This window comes from Eptatretus burgeri, chromosome 15 (assembly GCF_056783735.1).
Source record: "Eptatretus burgeri isolate ZD-2024b chromosome 15, Ebu_testis_v1, whole genome shotgun sequence".
Lineage (NCBI taxonomy): Eukaryota > Metazoa > Chordata > Myxini > Myxiniformes > Myxinidae > Eptatretus > Eptatretus burgeri.
In genome coordinates this window covers 58,000,815-58,012,980 of record NC_140975.1, presented here as the reverse complement: position 1 = coordinate 58,012,980, position 12,166 = coordinate 58,000,815, and the positions used below count along the sequence as shown (strand labels likewise).

At 42.2% G+C, this 12,166-nt stretch overlaps 1 protein-coding gene across 6 annotated transcripts in view; it reads right to left on the bottom strand.

The window, feature by feature from the left end:
• Positions 1 to 2,395: 2,395 nt before the first annotated feature.
• The window catches only part of LOC147012262 (solute carrier family 35 member F3-like), a 39,292-nt gene continuing 29,521 nt past the window's right edge, over positions 2,396 to 12,166 (bottom strand). For all 6 annotated transcript variants that reach the window (XM_085856155.1, XM_085856158.1, XM_085856154.1 and 3 more), the window contains 4 exons: positions 11,920 to 12,045; positions 9,223 to 9,415; positions 5,690 to 5,779; positions 2,396 to 3,829 (listed from right to left, as the gene is read on the bottom strand). In XM_085856155.1, coding sequence (XP_085712281.1) covers positions 3,600 to 3,829; positions 5,690 to 5,779; positions 9,223 to 9,415; positions 11,920 to 12,045 — 639 coding nt within the window. In that variant the 3' untranslated portion in view covers positions 2,396 to 3,599. The remainder of the gene's footprint in view (positions 3,830 to 5,689; positions 5,780 to 9,222; positions 9,416 to 11,919; positions 12,046 to 12,166) is intronic.

The following is a 12,166-nucleotide window of genomic DNA, read 5'->3' as shown; positions in this document are numbered from 1 at the left end:
AATGACCTTGTGTGCTCTTCAAGCTTCAATGGCTACTGTGGCCCTCCCAGAGGTAGCAAGGCAAAATAAATCACAATGAGTTCAAATTTTTTTAACTTGTGATAAAGCAATGTATTGCCACATGTCAGGATATCAAAGGTATGCCTGCTTGCCCAAAGCTATCTAGCCTGTGTTCAAATCCTGACCCAGCTATAAATTGTCATCCCGGTATTTCACAAGTTCGGTGATTCATCAATGTGTGCATCATCTCAGATGGATGTTAAACTGAGCGTTGTGTGGCAGAATCCCCTGTCTCCCACCCTTCACCCTCTTAAGGACTGATGGTTTAGTTCTGAATTTAAAATGGCTTCTCAATGTTGCAGCGTGTACAAATCTGATTCAGTGAGCTTACCGAAAGGGGGTACCAAGGGTGCTGCAGGTGCGAGCAGGTAGGCCTTTGCCAGGTAGATAGCATGGGTTTAAATGTTGCCACCCAGTTTTATATAGAACCCTGTGGTTAAAATGTTGCTTGTGTGTTTGTTTTTTTTTTATTGCCTGCCCTCCCTCCCTCCCCCACCCCAAATCAAATCCAGAACACCATCCCCTTGTGCTCACATCCCCCCCACCTTCCTTCTCTCTTGTTCCCCCATCTTCACCCCACCTGCCTTTGAATAGGCTATGGGGTAGCATCATTGGCTGAGCCCAGCTATGCAACTGATGCAGTGCCCCTTTTACTACTACTATGAATCCAAATGCCCAGCTAAGGGGTTGACCCTTTTGCACTTCGTTCCCTTGGAACAGGGGAATGTGAGGTTGGGGCAGCATGCCGGCAATGGCTCACCTGCTCCTTCATGGAGATGTGGGATCTTAACATCCACCAAGTAATGCTGACAGACTAGACTTAACGTTCATACTGGGGACAGCACACATTGAATCGACCTGCCTGTGAAACATTCGGATGACATTTCAAGGTGAGTTGGGACTTGAACCCTGGTGAGCTGAGGTGTGCGTGTGCGCGCACCTCTCGGCCATCCTGCCATCCTGAATATACTGTGCACTGGTATAATGGTGTTATGCTCATCTTGGGAGCTTTCATTACCATTGGGTAAGTCCATCTTTTGAGCAGGTTGACCTATTTGTAATTCCCATTTGACCATTTAGCTGTTGTAACCAAATTCATCCCATTCACTCTTGGGTAGTTATCTCCTGAAGTATCTTTGTGTTCCAGCAAAAGACAAGTTTAGTGGAGATTATGGACTGGAGACGGAGGGAAGGGTTAATGTGTTATTCGTGTGAACTCTAAGAATGAATAAATCAAACAGAAACCACTCTGTGCAGAAAGATTCGAAACAACATAAGTAATCTTTATTGATATGCACAGTGCTTTGATGCAATTTTACCAAAAGAATTAAGAACCTGTGGAATGGCATTTGCATGTTCAGTAGTTATCAAAAAGTAAACAAATGATGTAAATAAAAAACTTTTTTAAATTTAATTTTTTTTTCTTAAATAAGCACTTTTCAATTTTTGACATTTTAAAAAATAAAACATCCAAACTTTTGCATTTTTATTACAACTCTTTGGGTGCCGCAGTGGCGTGCGGAAACTTGAAACTTGATTTTCAGATTTTGGTCTGCACAGAGCGATTTCACTGATGCGGCAACAGCTTGACGTCATCAGGTTCATGTTAACGTGGTTTCCATGCTCATTGTCTAAACACCAACATTTTATAGCTTTTAGGTCATGCTCGAGCTTGACAACCATGCCTCCGATTATATACACTTCCATGGTGTCAAATGTTCTCACCAAAGGATGGAGTGATGCATAGATACGTCATGTCCAAGGCAATTGCATTTTCCTGATGTAACATATTGTAACTACATGCATTTTTATTTTATTGATCACTTTTGTTATGGAAGTGCAATTGCATTCCTCAAAAAGATGTTTGCATAAAGTGGCTTTTTAAAGCCAACAGTCCTGTTGGGGAAAGGATTTGAAATTGCATCATCATGGTGGTAATATGGCAAGATGAAAGGTTCTCCTGCATGCTTTGTTTTGTCATGCATTAATAGATTTAAAATTGCTTTCAAAGAATTTTAACTTCCAGCTGCATTGGCGACAGAGCATCTGATCCGTTAAATCCATTTCTGAGCTCATCCTGTGACAGGTTGTCATTGGTTAAGAGAGATTCGGGGCATTCAAAGTTTATACAAGTTAAATAGTCAAATTTTATATACAGGATATATTTGTTTGAGTGTTGGGGGAATGGTGCAGATGTAGCGTACTTTTGAGCCATCTCGTCTGGGTTCCATTCCCAACCTGATAAACTGCCACATTGGTCCTTGATGTATTCTGCCTGCTAGAAATAGTTGGATGTTTGTCTTTTTATTTTTTTTAATTTTTTATTTTTCCTTCCTTCCCATCAGAGTAGGTGAGTCATCACCAGCACATTGAACAAATTTTTGCGCAAATCCCCTTCTTTTGAGCATCAGGCCCAACGAGCTAGTTCATGAAGCCAACCCCATAATATGGCCTGTTAGAAATAGCATTTGTGGTGATCAGATTCAGTAAAGTATTGATACTTGCATAGATTGGGCAAGTGTAAGGTGATGAACAATGAAACGGGATGCAAGGGGTAATTTTGGAGCATGTCACAAGGATCTGGGGGGTGGTAATAGATATGGGAGGAAAGCAGATGGCACAATGCCAAGCAACTATAGGGTTTTAGGCTGTATAAGTAGGGGGATCATTTATATATATTTATATATATATATATATATATTTTTTTTTTTATATATATATTTTTATATATCAAGAAGTGGTGTTAACATTACAGGAATTTAGTGAGGGCCACATCTAGAATATTGTGTGCAGTTTTGGTCACCACAACTCGGGAAGGACATGGGTGCCACAGTGTTCAGGGCTACTAGATTGATTCCAGGCCGAGCTCGACTCTGCTTTTAGCAACGGCTGAAGGAGACGTCTTTATACATTAGAAAGGAGACGGTGATTATGACAGATGTTTGAGATGATGAAGGGGGACAGATAAAGTAAGTACATGATTATTATTCAGCAAAGCAGACAGTGATAGGTTGTGGCCCCTGGTCCTGTGAGTGTAGGTGGTAGCAAGGCAGGGGACTTTTACTCAGTATTTGATGCATGGAAGTTTCCTTGCATACTTTTGCTGCTGCCACTACCTTTCCAAGTTTACTTTTGGGTCTTGTGAAGTTGGGTTTTTTTTTTATTTTTTTTTTTTTTTCTTAACCCAAGCCTGTCATGCCCCCTCCCCTGGAATTTTTTTAATTTTTGTTATTTGTAATGGCCAAATGGCCTCCATCTGTAATTTCCTTGCTTGCCATAGATTCTTGATTTCTTTAGCTTTTTGAATGGGTCACTTTTTTTTTTTTTTTTTTTTTTTGTTAACATTCGATTTATATGTTTCTCAGCCATGTTAATAAAGTAGTATGTGGTCCAAGATTGAACGATTTTCTTTGCAGCCAAAATCTTCCTTTTTAAAATTACATCTGCTGTTGCTGAAAGTCACACGTACTCTTCGGAATTAATCTGACGATAAATTTCAGGATTTGAAAAAATTACATTTAATTGCTTCATGCAATTCCTCAATGAAAGGCAGAAGCAGTTACGTCTCCCATGGCTTGTGGCTTTGTTTCTGATCCTTCCTCACATGTTTCACTGGCTGACCGCCAACGAGCTCTGACTTTGTCCATCAATGCCCATGCCTTGTCATCCCATCCTTCAGGCAGCAAAAGTAGCAGGAAAGCTATGCAGATGGTACCTGCAGCGACTAGACGTACGATGTTATGCACACCACTACGGCATGCCTCCAGCACTAAAACACACACACACACACAATGTCCTGATGTACATCAATTGCCACTTAACTGTTTTTACATTCCACAGTACCACACCCCTACAAGTACCCAATAATTATGTACCTTAATTGAAACATTGCAACGAGTACACCTTTCAACTGATCACCTGGCCATTAAGCAAAAACACAATTTGTCTCAATGCCACTGGGACTTTACCTGAGTTACCTTGGGTTTGTCTAACAATTGAGCAAATGTTGCATGGGGCTCCCCCATGCATAACTTCTGTCACCTGAGAATTGTGCAGAGTATCACATGATCTATTCCTTGAACCAGTCATAAAAGCAAAGCTGGTGATGTCACTTTTCACTCTTGATGCTCTATCAAGTCAGTGTAGAGTTTGAGGTTTGTTCACTCGAATAATAAAGGACCTCTGGACCTGGCCTAATGTAACATTGACTTGTGTCTTAAGAATTTTTTTTAAAAGGAATTGATTTTCCCAAAAGTTGACAGTCAGCCATTTTGACACACTTCAACATCACAACCTTTGTCTAATGTTGGAACCCAAATTTGGTAGCATTCTGACTGGTGGGTAGGGGAGAAGAAGATTTTTTTGAAAAACATTTACTAAAGTTGGACAGTTTGACCTACTTAGTCACATGACAAACAAGCTTTGCAATCCCTGTTACCAGTCACAAGGGGTAAGTTGCTGCCTGTTTGGCTAAGCAGAGAAGTAGAACTAGGAGATGGGCAGATAGTACGTGATGACAATTTATCTGGAATTTATAATTCCAGATCACTATCAAGTGCAGCCTGTGGTTGCAGCTGCTGGTTACATCATTGGTTGGGACACAGCTATGCCGCTGATGCAGTGTTCCCCTTACCAGGGCACTGGTACTCATTTTGCCGACCTCAGAAGAATGACAGACTGAGTCAACCTCCTGGTGTATTAATTCAGTGGCCGAACGGGGCTTGAACTCAGGACCATTGGATCCCAAGCCATCACCCTAAACTCAGGACCATTGGATCCCAAGCCATCACCCTAAACTCAGGACCATTGGATCCCAAGTCATCACCCTAAACTCAGGACCATTGGATCCCAAGCCATCACCCTAACCACTAAGCCAACACCAGGCTTATAATTCCAGATAAGCTGACACTTAAATACAGTCCATTTTTAAATATCATGAAAATGCTGGAAACAAATGTAATTACCTGAAAAATGTTCTCATGTAAATCAAACTACAGTATACTGTATGTATAATTTGAGAAGTTTCTGTTTGCCTTATATGGACTATTGAGCCACTGGACAGAATGAGTTGAGAACTGGTGGTTGGACTCCAGGGTGTTGGTTTTAGGTGGTAAAAAATAAATAACCAATTGCCTTCAGGGTTTGGGACATCCTCATTTCTCTGTGTAAATGTGTGTATCATATTGTGCCAACAAACTGGCAGGATAGTCTGCAGATATGCACACTCGTGGCTAAGCTGTCTATCCTGAGTTTGAATCCTGACTGTCCCTCAGATGGACGTTAAACTGGGCATTTCGTATGCCGGCATTCGTGGATGATCCCATGGTGTCTTTCGTGAAGAGTAGGCGAGCTATCGCTGGTACCATGAACAAAGTCCAAATTGCTGCCATAAGCACTGCTGGGAAGGCAATGGCAAACCACCCAGTGTAACCCTTGCTTCGAAACTGCTTCAGTAGCACAGATGCTCTTTAACAGAGTATGGTACATCAGAATTGAATAAGCAACGGATTCAAATGGCGAATGTTTGGCCAGCTTTTCAAATAGCTTGAAAGTTGGTACATATTGTTATGTATATGTAGGACAAGGTAGTAATCCTCTAACATGGCAGAAGTTTAACAAAAGACATTACCATTGGTGACCGGAACACTGAACAGCATTCCTAGAGAGATGGCTGCTGGAAAAGTGAGAGCCACACCAAAGTTCACAAGGAGGTTGAAGGCTGTTTGCATGGGGGAAGTGGGGTAAAGGAACAAAGGACAGATGAGTGAGATGAAGGAACAAAGGATTACAATATTTGTGGGTTTGGGAGAAAAATAGCAAGCCAGATACAGAAAGCCTGATTTCCTTTGATATGCCTTGCAAGTAGAAATACTTCATTGATCTTCAAGGTTTTGTAAGGAACGAGCTGGCGATAACTCAAACTAAAATACACCAATTCTATGTATGTGTGCATGAACCTTGGTCAATCTCCAAATTTTGCAGACATGCTCAGGGTGCATGTGAGCTGGTCATTAGCACAATTAAAATTGGCCTCTTACCCCCCTGAGGTTTGCAGAGATGACCCAGACAAAAGGCAGGATAATGTATGCATATTAGTCTCGCCAAACTAGCGTCTAAGCTGACTAGCTTGGGTTCAAATCCCGACCCAGCTATAAACTGTCATCTCAGCATTTCACAAGCAGGGTGATTCATCAGTGTGTGTGCCGTTTCTCAGATGGACGTTAAACAAGCATCCAAGCATCGTGTCTGCAGTAGTATGCTCATACAGCAGCGTGCCATTTGGAAACAAAAACTTTCACTTGACTCTTCACCGATCTGTAATCATACAACATGTACAATTTGAGAAGTGACTGTTTGGTTTGCTTTGCTTCTATGCACTCCTGAACCACTGGCAAACTCTATACAGGGTGTCCACAAAGTCTTGTTCCAGTTTGGTTGGAATAAAAATTTTAAAACTGGAACAAGACTTTGTGGACACCCTGTACGATGTAAGAAGTGACTTGTTTGTTTTGCTTCTATGTACTCTTAAACCTCTGGATGGAATGAGTTGAAAAATGGTGGTTGTACCACAGGCATGTTTTAGGTGAGGAAAAAAAAGTAATCGTCCCCAGGGTTCAGGGTGGAGGGGATGACCCCAATTCTCTATATAAATGCGGGTCGTATAGCAGCGCACCAATCTCGTCTAATTCTAGGAAATTAACCCAGCCTTAAGGACAGGTTCTTTACTAATAGAATTAAAATATCACAACTTGTGATAGGTACAGCACCTATACAAAGTCTACACCCTCATTCAAAATTTTCACCTTTTGTTGCCTGATAGCCTGGAATAAAATTTCATTAAACCAGACTTTTTCCACCTTTATTGACACATCGTAACCCACAACTTCCAAGTGAAAAACAAATTCTACAAATTAAATAAAAATACAAAACTCGAGCATCTTGGTTGGATAAGTGTCCACCCCACCCCCTTATTTAAGTGTCCACCCCAGCTCAGGTGTAACCAATCACTTTCAAAATCACACCCCAAGTTAATTGGCCTCCACCTGTGTTAAATTGTAGTGATTCTGATTATTTCAGAATAAAATCAGCTGTTCCTATCAGTTTCCTCTGCTGCGTGCTGCATTCAACAGGAAAGACTCAATCATGAGAACCAAGGAGCTTTCAAAAGACATTTGGAATAAAGTTGTGGAAAGGCACAGATCAGGGGATGGGTATAAAAATATTTTAAAGGCCTTGAATATCCCTTGGAGCAAAGTCAAGACAATCATTAAGAAGTGTATGGTACCACCAAGACCCTGCATATATCAGGCCGTCACTCCAAACTGGATGACCAAGCGAGGAGGAAACTGATCAGAGAGGTGACCAAGAGGCCAATGGCAACTTTTAAAGAGCTACAGGCCTTTACAGCAAAGACTGGTCACTGTGTGCATGTGACAACAATATCCCAAGCACTCCACAAGTCTGGCCTGTATGGTAGGGTGACAAGAAGGAAGCCATTACTCAAAAAAGCCCACCTTGAGTCCTGTTTGAGGTATACAAAAAAAAAACAACACTCCGGAGATTCTGAAGCCATGTGGCAAAAAGTTTCGTGGTCTGACGAAACCAAGATGGAACTTTTTGGCCTAAATGCAAAACGTAACGTTTGGCACAAACCAGCACATCACCCAAAGAACACCATCCCCACTGTGAAGCATGGTGGTGGCAGCATCATGTTATGGGGATGTTTCTCATCAGCAGGGTCTGAGGCACTTATCAGGATAGAAGCGAAAATGGATGGAGCAAAATACAGAAAAATCCTAAAGGAAAACCTGCTGCCCTCTGCAAGAAAGTTGAAATTGGGATGGAAGTTCACCTTTCAGCATGACAACGACCCTGAAGCACACAGCCAAAGCTACACTGGAGTGGCTAAGGAACAAAAAGATAAATGTCCTTGAGTGGCCCAGTCAGAGCCCCGACCTCAATCCAATCAAAAATCTGTGGCATGACTTGAAGATTGCTGTCCCTCAACACTCTCCATGCAACTTAACTGAGCTTGAACAGTTCTGTGTTGAAGAATGGGCAAATATTGCCCAATCAAGGTGTGTAGAGTTGGTAGAGACCTATCCCAACAGCCACAGCTTTAATTGCTGTCAAAGCTGCTTTCACCAAGTGTTAACTCAGTGGGGTGGACACTTATCTAACAAAGATATTCTAGTTTGGTATTTTTAATTAATTTTCTGAAATTTGTAAAATTTGTTTTTCACTTGGAAGTTGTGGGTTACGATGTGTAAAGAAAGGTGGAAAAAGTCTGATTTAATGAAATTTAATTGCAGGCTACGAGGCAACAAAAGGTGAAAAATTTGAAAGGGGGGTGTAGACTTTCTATCGGTACTCTACTTCATGGAATTCTGTACAATAGAATGCTATGACACTGCATCCTTTTCATTGTGTGCTGCACATAACCTACCTGTGAAATCATGTTGCAAAATATAAAATGACATACATTACATCAACTTGGGCCTTAGTGTGACATACTCTTTATAAATGCATTTCTGCTTCATCCAGTGCGAGTTCTCCGGCAGTACTCCTCTCGCTGAGTGCCAGAGGCAAGACTACGCATCATGTAAAAGATGAATAACTTTTTGAGCGCAGTTCAATTGAAAAAATGACAAAGGATTAAAAAAAAAAAGCTTTCCATCACCCAATCAAGAGGGCCTTCCATAAATGCAGCCCATGTAGCTGTTCCCAACGTCGCACTTGAAAGATAAAACAAACAAAGAAGAAATAGTGATGCAAACAGGCCTTTTTGGGTTGGGTGCGCTCATTTCAATAGATGAGTCTCCTAACAATAATTATCAACCCCTCTTCTTTTCCCAACTTTCCACTCCATTCCCTTCTTGAATTTATTTTTTTAATTTTTCATTTACATTTAGTGGCTTAGTCACTGAGTGTTTTTGGACTCTCGCTACCGTGAGTTTGATTCCCATGCCTGCATAGCTGTGCAAGGAGGAGCGAACTACAAAGTGTATTCCTGGTCTTGAAACTTTCATCAAAACCGACGCTCTGTGGCAGACTGTGGTGACATGAAATTTGCATTTATTTTGGTCGATAATTTTTTGAGGTATAAACAGCAAAAATCTGATAACTGACAAAAGTCTAGCATTCGTTTACTCTCTATCTCACCAACAAGAAGAGCAGCAGTTCCGATCAGCCGAGCCCAGGGCACGAGAGAAGGTGGTGGCCAGCGTTCAGCTCCTCCCAGACACATGGCTACTGCGATGGCAGCCCCAACCACGAGGCCCAGCACACCAAGCAACGATAAGAAAAGTGCTGCCTCACCAAAACGGGCACCACCCAGAAGCAGGCGGAAAAGTACCTGCCACGGCATGTCACGTGTAAGGGTGAAAGTTAGTGGCCTAACAAGGATACGTCCATGATTTATGTACAAAAAAAACCCCCAAAAAAACATTCGATGGATTAATGAAAAAATATGAAATGATCGATGTGGGAATGGCCTTTTGCTTTTATGAGCGGGAGGAAGAGAGGGCAGGGAGGACAGAGAAATAGTGTTGGGAGGAGGGGGGGAGAGCAAAGATGGAACAGAGTTGTGAGGGGGAGGTTGAGGCTGTGGGGGGGGGGTGGTTGGTGGTTGAGGACTTTTGGTGGAGGCAGGGGGTTGAGGAGTTGCGGTGGGGGGGCAGGGTGTTGAAGCATTGGGGTTGGGAGGGGGTTGGTTGAGGACTTGAAGTTTAGGAGTGTGGGGGGATAAGTTGAAGATTTGGGATTCACATATTACATTGTGCAGATGTTCCAAGGGTCTCTGCTAGTCCATACTTATAGACTTCCATGGGTCACTGCTAGACTGCTTTGGCAGAACCGATGTTCTATGAAGAGAGGAAAAAAATAGAGAAAGAGTGTGTGCGTGTATGTGTTTTCCATAACTCCAAAACCATGAAACCTATCAGCCTGGAACTTTGCATGCATACTTCTTCTTCTTCTGTATGGCAGCTTAGCTATCATTTCATGGAAGCATGACTGTGTCACTGATGCAGTGCCCCTCTACCAGTACACACTGGTACTCATTTTGCTGACCTCAGAAGGATGACAGGCTGAGTCAACCCCCTGGTGTATTAATTCAGCGACCAACAGGGCTTGAACTCAGGAGCCTAGGATCCCAAGCCACCACCCTAACCACTAAGCCAACACCAGACTCTTGCGTGCACGTTAAGGGAACTCCAAGGAAGTGCATGAGTGAAAATCCAGTGTTTGAGTTAATTAAAACACCCCTTTTAAACATAATTCATGGCCCTATTTAATTATATCCTTAATCAGGCACATCCTTGGACACCTTCATGCTACCTCAGTCACCTCATTTTCCCTCGCTGGGGTCTTACTTCGCCATTTTGTTCGGCGTGCTCAACAATGCCTTGAGTTGGAACAGGCCATAACGGTTTATTAGTGATAAAGCACTCAAAATGTTTCTTTTCACTTTCCTCCGTGATAGCATCGAAAGCCTCTGACATATCTATGAATCGCTGTATAAATCGCTGTTGGAAGTACTATAGTTTTCAAATTAGGAGCTTGGAGCGATTTCATGCATGATGTGATACAATTTTCCACAATGTACTCTCATGGACGAATTAAAGTATATCATCGAAATATAATTTGAGTTTAGAAGATCGGATCATGTGTACGAAATAACGTGAAATCTGGAGTGAAATCTGAAAAGGATAAGAAATCAACGATGTTTAGGTTTTTTTTGGCGGGTATGTGCCATTACCACATCACCACATGACCTTGCTATCGCTTGCCAAGCCAGCCATTCCTTATCAACCATTTTATTGGATTGCATGCTTGAGTGCTTATGACACTTGCCAAGCACCCTACATTCGATAGCGGTTCAGTTTGTGTCCCGATCGGGATGAACAGTCGGCAGATGCTACAAGGTAGAGGTACGTACACAGCACACACGGACGTGGTATATGTGAGTAGATTTTGATCTGTAAAGTGACTCTCCGCTGGTGTTTGCGCATGCTTGGTTATGGGTGCCGTGGTGGCAAAGTTTCATCCCGTATCTTATGATGATGATGATGATGATGGGTGGTGGAGTTTTTAACTTTTAACTTCAGCAGCGTACGAGTGATCACGTTTTCCTTTGTTCTCGTGACTGTTTCTAAAGCAATTGGTTATTTTATATGAACTGGGTGTGCTTTACAAAGGTTATACGTTTCTCTTTGGGAGTTTCAAAGCAAAATATTTTTGTTAGCACCCGATTTCCGAGCTGTTCGCCATATTGAAGTGTTTTCGAGATTACAGAGCCAAATTTTTTTCCACCCATCACACAAGTGTTTGCGTGTGTGTGTGTGTGTTGCCTTCCCTTGACATGCTGTCATGCTGCCTTCCATCATGCTGCCTTCCCTTGACGTATCTGAATGGTGCTTATGCCCAGATGACGATTATCTCTGCATGTTTCCAGAGGGTGGTTATCTCCGGACATGTCTGGACAGTGGTTATCTCTGGAAGGACCCTCTCCTCACACTGCCTTACCTTGCCCTCCCCTTATGCTGCTTTCCCTTCCCCCACTCCTCCCTGCTCCTCAACCCCTCCTCACTCCATCCCTTCTCTCTCTCTCTCTCTCTCTCTCTCTCTCCCCATCCTCTCCCTCCCCTCCTTCTTACTTCCCTTTCCTTAATATTCCCATCAGCAAAGTGACAGGTTGTATTTGCTGATAAATATAATAATAGAGTATGAAAATTCAAATCTTCAACTTCATTCATCCACCTTGCCTGTATGCTCTCCGAGAGCAAGCCAAAGGAAAGAGGGAGTGAATGCAAATGGTGCAGGATGAAAAGTGAGGAAAATAAGAGAAAGGAAAGAAACCTTATAGAATGCCGATACAGAGGCTGAGCCAACAGCGAGCGCTGTTCCAACGATGGAGTCATTGTGCAAACCATCTCCATAGGCCATCATGACGATTCCCGAGATGGCTAGGATGACGGCAATTATCTAAAAGCAATTGGGAATCAACGGAATCATTAATGGGTTATTAATAAATCACAGATTCAAGAGTACATTCAGAAAATAAAAACAAAATGGAAAAAACGGAAAAAAAGAGGGTAATTATATG